Source organism: Lissotriton helveticus, chromosome 4_1 (genome assembly GCF_964261635.1).
Source record: "Lissotriton helveticus chromosome 4_1, aLisHel1.1, whole genome shotgun sequence".
Taxonomy (NCBI): domain Eukaryota; kingdom Metazoa; phylum Chordata; class Amphibia; order Caudata; family Salamandridae; genus Lissotriton; species Lissotriton helveticus.
In genome coordinates this window covers 668622058-668639285 of record NC_136063.1, presented here as the reverse complement: position 1 = coordinate 668639285, position 17228 = coordinate 668622058, and the positions used below count along the sequence as shown (strand labels likewise).

At 45.5% G+C, this 17228-nt stretch overlaps 1 protein-coding gene across 1 annotated transcript; it reads left to right on the top strand.

Moving 5' to 3' along the window:
- The first annotated feature begins 10819 nt into the window (after positions 1-10819).
- On the top strand, positions 10820-12692 carry NPBWR1 (neuropeptides B and W receptor 1). The gene has a single exon (XM_078685661.1). The coding sequence runs from the start codon at positions 10820-10822 to the stop codon at positions 11798-11800; it is 981 nt and encodes a 326-aa protein (XP_078541787.1). The 3' UTR covers positions 11801-12692.
- The last annotated feature ends 4536 nt before the right edge of the window (positions 12693-17228 follow it).

Sequence of the window (17228 nt, the reverse complement as noted above, 5' to 3'; positions counted from 1 at the left end):
GAAAGTTCCAACATTGTCCTGCAATCTATAAATGAGTTTTTCACATGATGCTATTTTAACATTTCAATAAGCCATTCATCATGTTTAGGGCATTGTGGTGTTCTCCAATGTCTTAATATACAAATGTTTTCTACAGTGAGTGGAATAGTTATCAATCGTCTTGTAGGGTTTGTGAGATTTGAGAGATCAGAGACATTATGTAATAGGACTAATGTTTTCGTTAAAGGAATGGACACTTGTATAGCTCTGTGTAGAGAGGCATTTATGGAAGAGCAATATTCCTTCAAAAGTGGGCATCGGAATAAAATGTGTAGTATTTCGCAGTCCTCCTGTGGGCACCTCCAACAGGTAGATTGGTGTAGTAAACCTGCTGACTTGAGTTTTTGTGGTGACCACTACCAGTTGAAAAGAGTACATTTCATTCTGGCCTCCATGATTCCCTTATCCATGTTCATAATAACACCCTCCCATTCCTCATCAGAATGAGCTACAGTAATTAACCCTTGCCATTTGACATGAAGTTGTGCTAGTAATGGGTATGAATGTGATTTATACACTATGAGATTATAAAATCCAGAGACTGCAACTTTGAACTTCCCCCAAATTGCAAAGTATTGTAACACTAGGGAATCCTCTACTATCCAAGGAAATGGTCCTAGTCTACGAAATAGGGATTGTTTTATTTGTAAGTATTACCCCTCTTGGGAGGCAAAGAGCTGACATTCTATCTGAAGCATTTCAAAGGTTTTAAGCTCACCTTCTAAAGAGAGTAAGTGATCCAACATTAGAATGCCTGCTCTCTCCCATATATCCCAGGATATAGTCTGTTTACCTATTCTAATATCAGTGTTATGTCGTATGGGGCCTTTCCATGCAGTCTTGGGTCACTCTTAAGGCGTTTGTGGGCATGTATCCAAATCTTAAGCATAGATTGACTAATAGGGTTGGAAGTTTGTAAAGTAGGTGATTTATGAATGTAAAACATGTGCAAACCTGAAGTTGCCTGTGCAGTTTGTCTTTAAATAAGAATCCATAGTGGGGGATCATCCTCTCTGGGCCAATGATATACCAAGTGAGATAAATGGAGGGCTGTATAGTAATGTGCAATACACGGTACACTAAGACCCCTATATCGCCTGTAAGCAATCAATTTTGAGATTTTAAGTCTAGGGGGTAGATGTATCAACATTTGCTTTTGCGATTCCTTATTAGTGATTTTTTGCGAGTCGCTATTAAGAAATCGCAAAATGCGGTGTATGTAGATTTTTGCGAGAATTCTGCAATTCCTTAAATTTCGCAGAATGATCTGCGATTTTCCTGCGATTTCTTATTTTGCGAATTTCGCAAATTAAGAAATCGCAAAAAAGCGTGAATCTGCTAATGCTGGAAAAAACTGATTGAGTCATAGTCAGGAACTGCTCTTGATTAGCTGCACCTGCTTGCGTGAGCCACACCTAGTGGCAGTTGGAAGCTTGTTAGGCTGGAGAGAAGACCTGTTTCACTGCAGTATGGAGCTAGAAAATTCGGAAGAAGGTGCCTCAGGTGAAAAAAGGAAGAGGAAGCAGAAATTTTCAGAGAGGGAGTTGGAGACACTGATAGAAGAAATGGCTTGCAACCATGAATTGCTGTTTGGTAAGCAAGCCAAGAATGTTCCAGAAGTGAGAAAGAGAAAGATATGGTTGGAAATTCAAGAAAAGTAAATGCTGTGGGAGTCATACCAAGATCCATCGATGAACTGATGAAGCGATGTTATGATATGCGTCTGAGGTCCAAAGAGAAGCTTGCAGAGCGAATTAAAGAAGCAAGTAAAACTGGTGGAGGAACCTCACATGTAGACCAGCCAACTCCACATGAAGAGCTAGTGGAAGCAACAATTTTGCATGAGAGTGTCTGTGGAGTCACAGACATTGACAGTTCGGAGCCAAGACATGCAGAAGAAGGTAAGAAGGATGCATGCGTGTTCGAATTTTTCTGGGTCATGTATGTTGTTTTTGCTAGGAAAGTTTTACCTGCAGCAATTTATTTGCATTGAGGATTTTTGTCATTTAAATGTCTGACTTTATCCTCTCTTATTTAAGCATTTTTACTTTCATTTGACATTAGTTTGCTTATTACATTTTTTTAAATATGAAATTTAGCAAAAAAACACACTAATGGAGTACCTTGGTGGTTTGAAGCTTTTATTGGAAAAAAAACAGACAGGCAGACGACAATCTAATATGTCTATTTTTACATTCACAGAAAATGTTGAACATGCAAGTGATGATTTTGATACCCACTCTTCACATGCACATGATTTAGCACCAGGTGAAGAAAATTATAATGAGGATGAGGAATCAATTCCAATTGTGAGATCCAAAAGAAGAGCTGTTGCTCCTTTACAACCTTTTCAAAATAGTGATGATGAACCTGAGGGGTCAAGAGAAAGTGCCCATGAGACATTGCATGAATATGAACATGTTGACAATAGAAATGCTGCTTCAAGAAGAAGAGCTTACACTTTAAATACTGCCAGGCCTAACAGGGGTGAAGTTACAGACATTTCTAATGTTTTCAAAGGGTTGGAGCAAAACTTGCTGAAAGTGCAGGAGAAACAGCATAAAGCTTTAAGATCCATCAAAAGACAGCTCTGCAAATTAAATAAAAGCAATGCCAGCATGGGGGATGGGATGAGGCGAATGGCAGACTCTATGGATAGACTGTGTGTTGCAATGGAGAAGTCCGAGGAAAACAGAGTGAGAGCTGCACGCAGACAGAATAGTAGAATGCTTACATACTGCACTGCAATCAATAGACTGTGTTCTGTTACTGCACAGTTCAGTAGGCGCAGTATTTCTATGCAGCGCATGGTGAGCGAATGCACCAGGAATGAGGCCAAAGGCCTTGATAAGGTTTTAAATACAGTAGAATTGCTAAAGACCAGTAACACAGGAGCTTGTGGCTTTTATGAGCCTATGGAAACAGAGGACTCTGCAAGTAGGAGCAGCAGCAACCCTACTCCAACATCAGACACCAGTGACCTCAGGAGCGGGCGAAATGCCACCCAACAAGCATCTGTGAGGAGCAGTGGGGCAGGGCAGCGCACAAGCATGAGGCAGCGCAAGAAGTAGATTCTTACACCTAAAAAATGTTTTCTAAAAATAATTTATCATTCATTTTTCTCACAGTTATATATGAATGTCCTGTGTATTAACAGGTTACAAATAGCTAATTGCAATGTTAATTCAATTTTTGGTTACATGAAGTAAAACTTTCTAAACTAAAAAACAGTTGTCATGCTTTTCATTCTTACCTAAAAGTAATTGTTTGTGATTTCTGCACGTCTGTGTCGTTCTGCTGCAGCTACTATCCCTGCAGCACCACTTCTAGGGGGAGGTAAATCATCATTGTCTGAAGATTCTGGGTCACTTACATCGCTTTGTGTTCCTTTTCTCATGGCCATGTTATGTAACATTGCACAACTTGTGATGATTTTGCAGCACAAGGATGGTTTATACTGCAAAGAACCTCCACTTTTATGAATTCTCCTAAATCTGCTTTTTAAAATTCCAAAAGTCCTTTCTATCACTCCACGTGTAGAACGGTGAGCCTTATTGTATCTCCTTTCATGAAGATTTGTAGGATTTAAGTAAGGGGTCAAAATGAAATCACGTACAGCATATGCACTGTCACCTACATAGAAATGTAAAAAATAGTTTACTTTCAGACATGCCTCTGGTTTTCTTTGAAAATATGGAAAATGCAAATGAAATATGCACTTACCAAGAAAAAATCCTTCTCCAAATTGCCCAGCACTCAAACGTCCTTGCAATCCACTGTGTCTGAACATGTAAGAGTCATGAGTGCTTCCAGGGTACTTTGCCACGATCTCAGTGATTATGTACTTGGCATTACACACCATTTGAATGTTTAAAGAGTGGTAACTTTTCCTATTTCTATAAACGTATTCAGTTGCAGCAGGAGGAGTAATGGCAATATGTGTCCCATCTATGCATCCAATCACATGCGGGAAATGTGCAATTTGATAAAAATCCAATTTTGTAATTTGGATATCTTGTGGTATGCTGGAGAGGTAAATATGATGGTGCAGCCTACTCATCATTGCATCCAGGAAAACTCAAAAAAATCGTGAAAAAGCACTCTGAGACACTCCACCAACATCTGCAATCACCCTTTGAAAAGATCCAGAAGCCAGAAGATGCAGGGAACACAGAACCTGCACATGAGTAGGTATTGAATGGGTTCTGTGTGTTTCATGCTCCAAAAAAGGCTTCAATTCCACAATAAGGTCCAAAATGGTGTGGGGATGCAGTCTATATTTCTCAAAAATGTCTTCTTCAGTCTGCTGAATCAAGGTCATCCTCAGTCTGAAAATCCTCTCCTGCCTCTGTCTCCTCTGTGCAAGAGCTTGAATGCGGAGCCTCCTAGCTATCAGGTAAAGTGCAGCCATTGCTCTTTTCAAAAAGTCAGTTTGGACTGTTTTTTATACTTTCAAATTGATTACCACCTGCTTGAAGTTAGTGTTAATAGCGATTTCTTAACCGCTTCCGTGCGGCGCGTTAGCCGCGCCCTGTGCTGGACATTCCAGAACAGGGCGGGGTCGTGACGGAACCGTTCCGTCATCAGCACAGCTCAGCCGTAACTGATGACGGAACGGTTCCGTCACCAGCATCGAAGGGGTTAATATGCGATTTTCAGGATTTCGCTAATTGTGATTTCTTCATACATCTAATTGCGAATTTTACACTTGCGATTTCATATTTGCGAGAATCGCAAAATATGAAACATGCAAAATAGAGAATCGCAAAAATAATTCGCATAATAGGAACAATCGCAAATAAGAACTCGCAAAAAATGCGAATTCTAAATTTGCGATGGGAAAAATTACATACATCTTGAAATTCTATTTTTTTTCCCAAACAGGGAATTTTAGCGATTGGCACTGTTTGCGACAAAAAAAATGCTTGATACATCAGGGCCTAGGTCACAGGATCCCCAAATAAAGGTTTTAATACCTTTGACAATGTCTCGCAATATTGATATTTCAACTGTCAAAGGCAACATACCTGAAATATAAGTGAAATGAGGCACTATAATCATTTTCACTGCCTGTACCCTACCCCAAAAAGACAAGTTAAGATGGGACCATTTTTCATACTCTGACTTCGTTTTGGCAATAAGTGGATCTAAGTTATCTTGAATCATACATTCTAAACCTGTGTTGATGTAAATACCTAAATACTTCAGGCAGTCCACTTTTCATTGAAAATTATAGCCCAAAAAAGTTGCTTTCATCGTACCCCTGGACAATGGTAGAGCTTCACTCTTATTCCAATTGACTTTGTAGCCAGAAATGATCGAGAAGCGAGAAATGATAGACATGAATCTAGGGAGTGAAGTTGGCAGATCAGTAAGTGTGGAGCGACCAGCGACCACGAGGAGAGGGGGACGACGGAGCCTCCGGCACAAAGAGGCCAAGTGTTGCACCGGGGGAGAGGGTCCGAGGCCCGCAGGACCGGGGGAGGTCCCAAAAAAAAAAAAAAAAAAGTACGTGTGAGCAATATGTCATCTGATAAAAAGAAGTATTTTTGAGTAATCCACTTTCTTCCATAAACACATTAAACCATGCAAACTGTAGGATCAAAATATCCACACAAAAATGAAGAGACATCTGAAAAATGTTTCTGGGTTCTGTCAGGCTTTTCTATTGTGGGTATTATTTCTGACCCCTTAGATCCCTTGAGCTTCAATGCAAGCAGTTTATAAAGGAACAAGTTCCATGTAAGATGCCACAGGAAAAAAGAAATAAGAGATAAGGGGAAGGAGAAATGCAGAAACTAAAGCGGTGTAGGTGAATACTCCAAATTCATGCTGCAGAAAATCCATCAATTACTGCAGCTCAAAGTGCTTACTAATATCTATGTTGATTAAGCATAATAAACCATAGAAATTGACAAATGTATTCATGTGTATTTACTATTGTTGGCAACGGGAGAGGCTTTACCCACAGCATAAGTTTTCCAGTAGCAGATCCAGAGGAGATGAGGCAGTCAGTTGAGCTTTAGGCCTGCATTGAGTGGGAGATGATGAAAAGGAGACTGAAATGGCACTAGAGAAGTAAGCAATGTACCTGAAGCGAGAATCTAACGCAACATATTTGCACACATATGGAAGCTGAAGAGAACTACTATGGCAGTGAAGGAGACAAAGAAGGCATACAGTTTCCTGGCAATAGGGAAATGGTCTGAACTTATTTTATATGTTTTTCTATAATTGACCTGGAAGTAATTTGTCAACATGTCTCACCATCTTGCATAGGTAAAATCGTGTTCTCCAATGATGATGAGGCACCACAAAGGAACCATAGCATCGCAATTGCTACTGTAAGTTATTGTAATGATACAGTTTCCAACGAGCAACTGAATTTCATATTCTCCATTTATTGTGTAGTGGTGGGTATTTCATCATTAGATGTTTCTGGCGATGAGTGGTGACATGAGTTCTGGCATGATGAGGGCCATAGCCTTCATGAGGTAAAACGGTTAGCATCTCTTTCATCTCTGATGCATTTATTGTATATGAGGGAGTTAGGAATGCAACAGAGATGCATTGATGTACGGTACATAGAGGACATAGACTATTGTTTAACCCCTTCGACGCTCATGACGAGCTCAGCTCGTCATGGAGTTTCCATTGATTTCAATGGAAATTACATTGGAGAATATCAGGTACCTTAGCATCCAAGTGGTTAACAGAGGGTGGAAAGTATTTCATATGTATTGGGTATGCTCACGCACAGGTAGTTGAACTTGTGAATGTGTGTGTCTTTTATCATACTTTTCACCTAAAATCACCATCATCCAAGACTCCCTGGCTGCACTCCTCATGGTTCCATGCAACCCTCCCTAATCCCATCTATCACTTAGACTCACTGCTTTGCCCTTACACTTTTTCAGCACTTCACCGAAAGAGGTTATCTCATTAACCAATAAGGTCTGCAAACCCTCTTTGCCCACATCTGATTCATTTGGTTTCAGAACCATGGACCACTTGCCTCATCTCCAAGGTTTTCCTTTGCCTTATTTCTTTTTTCAATCATGCCCTCTCATCTTCACAAATTCTTCAACTCTACAGGGTAATATATCTCCTCTGTAACACCCTATCACAGACCAACATTTACAGCTGATTACTGATGAGCATCTCACCTTTCTTTCTTCTCTATAGAACTGCAAAATTTAACCTTTAGCCACCCTACACCTTATTTCTCCTTCAATGGCTTGCTTAGGCCCCACCATACTTGCTTCATTACCTCCACTCTGCGGAACTGGCTCTCTCATAATTAAATAAAGTCATCACATCAGCTCATCATAATCATCTATCATGTCTCCTTATATTCCTTGATATACATGGCACATTTGCTACTCAAGCCCTCCCAGCTCTTTTATCCTTGCTCAACTCTTTTGATATATCCAGCTCAGTACTAGCATGGTTCTTTTCATATTCCTGTAACTATAGGTTCACATTCCAATACGATTCTGATCTATACTCCCCCATGAGTACCAGTTGGTGTCTACCAAGGCTCAGTCCTGGATCGAATGTTCTTTCTATAAATATTACAACTCTTGATGACATAATGTTGTCTTTTGGATTCTCTTTCCATTTCTATGCTAATGAACAACACATCTGTTTTCTTCCCCTAATTTCTAATTCCTTCTCCAATAATTGCATAATGGTTTGCCTCGCAGCCACTGTTCATTGTGTTATGGTAGGATTCCTCATGCCAAACTCATTAAAGATGGAGGTTTTATACTTTCCTTCCTTTACTACACGTATCTCCTGGCCGTATCTAATGCACTTTCCTCCTGACACTACGACCAGCAATGAACTGTTCATCACTACCTTTGCAAATGGAGATTATAATCTGGTTTTAAACATATGCAAACTATGCCTTTCATATTCTTTCTACACAGTAATAAAATTGATAAAAATCCCTTGAACTACAGCAGCCTGCTGGTGGGTCTCCCTCGTCATTCTTCTTCCCCTTCAGATAAGCTCATAAGCTTCACGACAAGAGCCCTACAACCTCCTTGGGAGCAGCCCTGTCCCACCTCGTCGAATTGCCTACTATGGTTGGCTATCTCCTGAAGACAGGGCTCTTTACAAATTAACAAAAAAACAATAAGTGCGGTGCACAGCGGGTAGGTTTCTTAGAACCTGTTTGTAAAGGGTGTGATTTGGATTCTTTTCTGTACGGGTGCTCCTGCTGGTAGCGTAACCGTCCGTTTGCGCCAATATGTAAAATCAACAACGTGTGCACACAGCTTGTGTGCACATCCCAGCTGTGGGCACTCCCTTTGGTTCGTCTTATAAGACAGACTCCTTTATGTTTGTTGACCAATTCATTCTTTTATTTCTTTAGAATTTCAATGAATATCAATTCAGTTCATTACATTCATTTCTAATTGCATGTAATTCAAGTCTTTTCAACAACTATGCGCTGTTGACAACGAAGCTCCAATGCATTTCGGGCTGGGATCGCCCTTTCTCAAGGAGCTCTGGGTCACCGCTGCGCGCTCCGGCTCCCCCAGACTCCTCGTTTTCTTCGTGCTATCCTTGTACAGAGCCATTGGAGCTTCGTTGTCAACAGCGCATAGTTGTTGAAAAGACTTGAATTACATGCAATTAGAAATGAATGTAATGAACTGAATTGATATTCATTGAAATTCTAAAGAAATAAAAGAATGAATTGGTCAACAAACATAAAGGAGTCTGTCTTATAAGACGAACCAAAGGGAGTGCCCACAGCTGGGATGTGCACACAAGCTGTGTGCACACGTTGTTGATTCTCTTTACAAATTAGAAATCATCTCTTGGCACTAAGGCGAATGCTAGTTAAGAGGTGTTAGGAACATGCTACTTCAGTTCATCTAGCGCCGCAAAGCGGTCACATCCAACAAGTCAGCACGATTCAAGAATACATTCACTGCCTTGAATATCCGATGGATCTCTCAGTCATTAACACGTTTACTGCAAATGGCCTTTGTCGGTCACATTGCTGAGCAGAGAGGCGGAATCACGCGCCGCAGGAACTTGAAGAAAGGATTTTTTTTAAATACATTTGAATTAAAACTGGAAAACGCGAGCGTGTTATTGTGAAGTCTCGCGAGCAGAACCCAGTGGACACTGAAAGGAAAGGATAGGTACACAGAGGGCTTTAAGTGGGCCGGGTCCTGCATTTGCTCTGCACCAGCAGTTATCAAAAGAAAGTGCTGAGCCCATTCGCTATAGGGCTCTTCATGTATGCCCTCACCCTGGGGGAAGGAGGGAATACATCTTAACTCTGCATCAGTACCTCGCTTCACTGCTTTTGATGTAGCTTTATAGAGAATCGATATAGATCTTTCACAGTCTCATCATTTCCAGACTCAAGTATTTTGAATGTTATATACGACTAAGCCATGGTTATTGCTTATTTACCTTATGCAACTAACAGCCATTGACAAAGCCAATAGTCCTGGCTTGTTGTAGGTGTAAGGTTACTTGTTCTATTGTAGGTCTAGATGTAATGACAGAAGCTGCAGAATACCAGTCATGGGGCACTCTATGTTGGGCACAGATTTATAGATTGGCCACACCTGTTTGAGAGACCCCCCAGTGTTTTCATTCCACTTAAAGCCCTGGGTACACACGCAGGACAGCAAAGACATGGCTGAGCTGTGGCAGACAATTATACCATCAAAAAACGTTGCGTTTATTTCTGTTTAGTGACTCGTATACATTTTTTTTTGCAGTTTAATGTAGCCCGAACTCGGCCTAAAGGTATTGATTGGAGCGCTTTACATGAGCACCAGCAACGTTATACAATGATACATTAATTGTTGGTAGGCATGGGCAGAATAAGTGATGCGCCCACAATCACAGGACGTTAAGCCAACACGGAAACTCGAACTGGTTCCCCAGAGCCACAGTCGGCAACTCCGGTCGCTACGCTACATCCTCTAACATCCCCAACTGTGACATGCGATTCACCGACATGACATCGCGTGAACTTTGTTATGTAGTTTCTTAGTCATGTATCCAGCTTCTAAAGTGCGACGTTTCCTACCTCATGAAATATAACGTTCCGGATTATAATGTTCGAGACCCTCTCTCCGTGCAGCGCGTGAAGGAACGCGTCCTCCCGTTATCAGACGGGAGGGGTGCATCGCGGAATGAGACCCAGCTACGAGGGCGGGGCGGGTAGAAGTGCGCGGCTCCACGGTGCTGGAGGAGGAGGGAAGGGGCAGTGCATCCGCGCTCAGTCATGCACGGAAGGAGGCAGGGAGCTGGCCAGCATTTTCACCATTTCAGTTCAGAGCTCCCTGCCGACTCGCCGCTCATTTCTTCCGAGTGCCCAATGCAGCCGCCGGGAACGTTTGACTGGAGGAATAGTCCCAGCGGAGATCCCTGCACCGCAAGTTCTCGTATAAGGTGAGAGGGAAATAACTCCTCACAGGGATGGATACTCACAGATGCAAAGGTGCATGATTAGAAAAGAACGTGTCCTAGAAGGGCACACAGCGCGCCGTTGACAGAACAACTACTTGAACCGCACTGATGAACAGTGCCCTTTAAGTGCGTGCTTTTTCATTTTACGACGTAGACAATTTATAGTGCATTATTTTAAAAAAAAAAACGTTGGAACCAATACTAATAGCATTAACCTTTGTATGGGAGTAGGACTCAAATTCAATTCAGGTGCCATCATTTTTTGGGAAACATTGTGATAATAACCTGAAGCATAAATGGATAATAATTGTGTCTTTTTTAACCTTTTCAGATGGACAGCTCTTCTTTCCACAGTGGACACAACTCGTCGTGCATTGACGAATACACCCCCTGTGGCACCAATGTCTCCAGCCCGCAGCAGATCCCTCACTTCTACCTGGCGGTGCCTGTCATCTACTCGGTGATCTGTGCCGTGGGGCTCACAGGCAACACTGCCGTCATCTACGTGATCCTCAAAGCCCCCAAGATGAAAACTGTCACCAACATGTTTATCCTCAACCTGGCCATTGCGGACGAGCTCTTCACGCTCGTGCTCCCCATCAACATTGCTGACTACCTGCTGCTGCAGTGGCCCTTCGGAGAGTTCATGTGCAAACTCATCATCTCCATTGACCAGTACAACACCTTCTCCAGCATATATTTCCTGACTGTCATGAGCATCGACCGCTACCTGGTGGTTGTGGCTACAGTCAAATCCAAAAAGGTCTCCTACCGCACCTACAGGGCTGCCAGAATTGTGAGCCTGGGTGTTTGGACTTTTGTCACCATCATCATATTGCCTTTCACCATTTTTGCCAAGATTCACGATGAACACGGGAGTCTGCGGTGTGTCTTTGTGTTTCCAAACCCAGAGGAGCTGTGGTGGCAAATGAGTCGCATTTACACGCTGGTGATGGGATTTGCCATCCCTGTGTCCACCATTTGCATCCTCTACACGACCATGCTCTACAAACTGAGGCACATCCGTCTGCACAGCAACGCCAAAGCATTGGACAAGGCAAAGAAGAAAGTGACGTTCATGGTGCTGGTCATTCTGGCGGTGTGCCTCTTCTGCTGGACGCCCTTCCACCTCAGCACGGTGGTGGCACTCACCACGGACATTCCACAGACGCCCGTGGTCATCGGTATCTCCTTCTTTATCACCAGCTTGAGCTATGCCAACAGCTGTCTCAACCCTTTCCTCTATGCTTTCTTAGATGACAACTTCAGGAAAAGCTTGCGAAAATTACTAGAGTGCAGGACGTCCTCCTGAGAAAAACAAGTTCTTTCTCGGTCTGTGTCATTTTCAGAATTTAGAAGGACTTTACCCTATTTCTGAGTCATTTGGTTCAGACCGTCACACTCTGAGCTAAGCTCTCTTTCGAGTGTACAGAAGATGTGCAATTATTGTAAGAGATGGGACTGCTTCACAGCTAATTTTACTTTATATGGGATTAAGGGGCTTTCCTCGTTATCATTGATTACACACTTACATAGCACCTTTTTCGCTGTTGCTGTAAATTAAGTAAAGAGTCTCCATGGTACAGATGAAAACAATAAGTTTGTAGTTTTGAATTGTACTGCAAGGGTTAAAAAAAAGTGATCATATTTTGTTAATTGCGGATTTATGGAAGCAACATTTACTATTTGCCTCCCTGGGGAACTATGAATCATATAAATAAATTATTTTAAGTGCCTTGTTTAATGGAAATGAAATCATCTTTTATACATAAGATTTTACTCTTGTAAGTAAAGCAAAACGCTGGCCAAAATCACACGATTTGCATTGTTACTCAATAACGAGCTGTCAGAGTATTGTACCTGCTTGCCATTCGTTGTTTCAATCTACGTTTGTTCGAAGTTATTGCTTGCAATTGCTAAGAGTCTGGAAAAGTGAAACATTTGACATTAGTATGCAAAATACTGAATGAGAAACACGTACATCTTCAAAAGCTGCTTAAGGACTCTTACAATCATGTATAGTCATTTTTGCAAAGATAATTTTTGCATCTGCGTTTATTGGGAGTGGTTTTAATGGCAACTTCGTGGCTACATGTATTCTTGCATCGATGTCCCTGTAATGGTCACGAGCGCAACACTGCACGCACATCGGAAATGGCGATGCAATCTGCAGCGAATGTCTCAGATGATTCAATAAATGTCAACAAATGTCAACATCTACGTTACTTTTTTCTCTGTATACGTTATCAAATGGGCGCCTGTCGATAATGATGAGAAGCGCAGTGCCAACGACAGCAATCAATGCACCCCCAAGGTGACACGGGCAGTAACGGCTGTCTGTGCCTCAGGGGTGGCTGTCCACAGAATCATTGAGGGAGGGAGCACTCTTCATTCTTGTGCACCAGAGGATTGCACTATTGGAAATTGGCGCCAAAATATCGTTGTACAAGCAGACCGAGGACAGAATATCGAGGGGCAAAATATCGAAAGGTAAGTGCATGCATGGAAGTGTGGATTTACTATTTCTAACTCCACATCTAGGTACATTGAAGATATATGCACCATGTAGCTGAATCAATGCCCTGAAGAGGACTACATATAGAGCGTGCTTAGGAGGAGGCATGTAGAGAAAATGTGCCAGCATCGATTGATTCTGCACTAATCAGGTGACTGCAAATAGGGACTGTTGGAAATGGGATCCCTGGCTGGCCAGGGCTTTCGCCAAAGTCAGTCAGAGACCACCACACCCAAGTCAGGGCAAGGGAGTTACACGCCAAGATAACCCCTACTCACCTTCTAGGTAACGTGGCGCGAGCAGCAAGGCTAAACTTGGAGGCGATGTAGGCTAAGTATTTGCGCACGCACCCCAGCAACAACAACCAAAGGCCCACCACAAAGGAAACTCCACACAAGGTTATATAAAAATAGCCTTTGTATTACACCAAAACACATTAGATAAAACACACACTTTACAATGTGCCAGAGGCACGGGCAGAATTTACAAGGGATATGTACAAGACAGGGCCACCTGGACCACTGTCAGGAATCAGAAGTAGCACTTTCAGAAATAGCACTTAGTACATAGAATATAGCACAAAATAGCACACAACCAGTAATTACTGGTAACCAGGATCTCACTAGCACCACCTGTACTAGGGAGAAAACAACCACCTATGTATCACAATACCTGTAGGGGTGTAAGAGGAAAACACATGATGCAATGCATAACATTCATTCAGAGGTGTAAAGAGGAAAACACATGATGCATCACAATACATTCAGAGGTGTAAAGAAAGTACAATTGCGCCAAACTCACGTAAGTCACCACCTGTGACTGTCCCTAGGCCCTCTGGCCTTGTTGGGGCTAGGACGCCCTGTGTCCAATGTCCAGGGTCCTAAACGTGGCAGCTGCCCACGAAGTGCTGGGCAGCTGTGTGGCAATTGATGGGGCCAATGTGGGAGCCTCTCTAGGCTCTGCCCAATTGACTGTCTCCTGAGCCTCTCTGGGCTCGTGAAATAAATGCCCCCTGAGCCTCTCTGGCTCGCAAAACAATCTGGCGCCTCGAGCCTCTCTGGGCTACAAGTAAATCAAACTGCCCCCATAGAGCCTCTCTGGACTCTTAAGCCACAATGGCCGCCGTTGGAGTCCCCCTCCTGGGGACTCGAAGCACAATTGGGGCACCTGGAGCCTCTCCTGGCTCTGTATCAACTGCGGGGTCTGGGAGTCCCTCACGGGGGACTCAGGACACAAGGAAATGCCCCAGAGCCTCTCGGGCTCACGGAAAAGCTCCCGCTCGTTGGAGCCTCTCTCAGGCTTCGTTGGAGTCCCCCTCCTGGGGACTCGGGAATCACTTGAGGCCCACTCGGGCCTCTTAGCACAAGGGACGCGCTCCGAAGGGGAGGGGCGGGCACTCACCGGTCTCTGGCGGCTGTAGCTCCTCTGCTTCGGGAGGCTCTGCACGGGAGCTCCCGCTCCTCGGGGGCTCCCTCCACACTTCTCCCTCCCTCTCCTGGGCTCTCCCTCGCTTAGGGAGCCTGGGAGGGGAGACAAGAAAAGACGCCGGCTTCCGCCCTCACCGGAGCGCGGGGTGGCCTCCCGTCCGCTTCCGGTTGCTTCTTTGTCCTGCCCCCGGCCTGCCTGACTTCCGGGTCGCGGCTGTGGGGGCGGGACTTCTGCCGGGCCGCGCTCGGATTGGCCGGCCGGCAGGAGCACTTCCGGGTCGTCGCGGGCAGCGCGGCGGCCCGTCTCCGGCACTTCTAGGCGGGGGCTTAATTAACCGATGGCTCCCTCGAGGTAAATTTAAAAACAGCGGCACATCACCGGGGCAATGCCGGGTGGGCACCGGCTTTCTTAAATAAATACTCCAATCGAGGTGGGCACTCGATCTGGCAGGCCAAGCGCTAGAGGGGCAATCACAGCGCTCCAGGCGCTATAATCAGAAAACAAAGCGCTTCCAAGCGCTAGAGGGCATAAAGCGCGCTCCTAGCGCTACAAACAGGATCAAGCGCTCCCAGGGGCAAGGCCATAGCACAAGTCCAGTTAGAAGTCCTTCAGGCAGGCAAGGGGGGGCAAGGCTGGGCCCAGAGCCAGCACACTGGGTCTCCAGGCAGGGAGACACCCCAAGTGGCGGTCCTCTGGCCCAGCAGCAGCAACAGCCCCCTCAGGATCCTGGAAGAGAACAACATCTGTGGGGACACAGCCCCATTTTTATACAGTGCATTCCTTTGTTCAAGGGTGTAGAGTGGGGGCGGAACCAGTTGCAGCTGGTTCTTGAGTACTCTGTTTACCTCAACCACCCTCTCTATTCACTGGCAGGGCTTGGGTCATTAGACACACCACAGGGGGGCGGAGCCAGCATTGTGTGGGGAAAACCCAGCCCATCCAGGACACAGGTACACTCCTCCCACACATCACTCATGCTAATCTCCCACTCACCACCGGGCAGACCCATCCAGACTTCCTGGAGCCTGGCATGCCAGCCAGCTCCAGCCAATCACACGCCAGCACCCTCACAGCACACGTACAGCCATGTCTAGAAATGGCGCTTCCCTACTAGACACATACATGCTGCATACACCGTTGCGCAGCATTCACTCACACGAGTTCACACATACCAGACTCAAGCCTGTACACCCCACGCATCAGGAACTACCAGGGACACATACATTCCCCATGCATTCCTATGGGCGGGCAGGCCTAGCTCAGCACATGCACTCAGAGTGCGCACGCACTTTCCACTGGGACACAGTGAAAGTGCGCAGAATCCCTAAAATCACCATTGACAGGTCACCATTTAAAGCAAAAAGTCTAGGGGTGAACCTGCCCTAAGGGCCAAAGTCCAACATAACCCCCTTCCAGCCAAAACGCAGGGGAGACCAATCACCACCGTGATGGACTTCCCTGCTTGGGGCGATAGAACACAGACGCGGGCCCACAACTGCAGGGACACCCTCCTGGTCTACGCCATGGTGAACCCAGGGGATTCCTTCTAAACACACTGTCTGGACCAACTGGGCTACCGCACTGGTACTCCCAAGTTGTCCGCGGCCAGGACCAGGCCCTGGGCCACCCAGGTGCCACTGGTCCATGCCAATTCGCAGAGCGGGGGGTAGTAACGCCTGGCACATAGGAGCCATTCTCCACTCTTCCTGTCTGCAAGACAGGACTAGACTGCCACTGGTTCTCCAGCCTAAGGCCTACAACCTCAGGCGGACCAGGAGTCTCAGGGAAGGCTCTCCTCCCCTTACCTCTTCTTCTAGGGTTCCTCCTCCCTCTGCGAGGGGTACCCCTAGAACGCCATTCCAACCCAGGACTTATCCACTCAGGTTGCACCGGGGTCAGAGGTGGGCTCTCCCACCCTCTGCACCCCCTTCCAGAGGTCTGCCCTCTCCCACCTGGAGAAGTTCCTCTGGAAGGAGAACCGGTCAGGACACTGGTTACAGTCGTCCTACCCTTCAGGTCAGGCTGATCCTGAACCTGGCCTTCCAACCTCTGGCCTAAAACCTTCGGTGGAACAATTGCCTGGCACTCCCGGACTTCTGGGGACTTACACTCCATCCCCCTGAGGCTAACAAATGTCACATCTGTTGTGTGACTGTCTGTCTGGCGCAGATCTCCCGCCCTCTGTCCACCTGACAGTGCGTGAAGATCCCCCAGACCAGAAGTGTTGTTACCATGGTCACTACACGGGAACCTAGCCCAACTGGGTAGTCCCTGACCCACTGGTCCTTCCACTGGGGAACTCCCCCAATCACTCCTCACTCTGGACTCCTGTACCCTCCCTACCGGAGCGGTACTGCCAGACTCTAGAACCACAGGAGCTCTGGTTACAGACACTCCAGGTCCTCTAATCACTAGGAGATCCTCCTCAAGTGGACTAACAGGACAGCCTAGGTCCCCAACCTGGTGTTCCCTCAAGAAACCACCCAGGTTCTGAGACAGGGCTTCGGGCCTCTGGGGGCTCTCAGCCACCCACTGACTCCTGCTCCACTGAGCCAGGCAGTCAGCCCCTACATCCTTCTCACTAACCAGGGACCTAGCTGGGCTACACTGAGCCTCTTCCACCACGCTGGGCTGGAAGATCCCTGACCCACTACTTTTGGAGTCACTCACCAATGACTCTACAGAACCTCTGGTCCCTTCCCAGCGGTCTGCTTCCTCTGCCAGCTCACATGGTTCAGACAATCCACACCCTAACAGGTGTTGGCGCAACCCTGGTGAACAACAACTGAGCAACTGC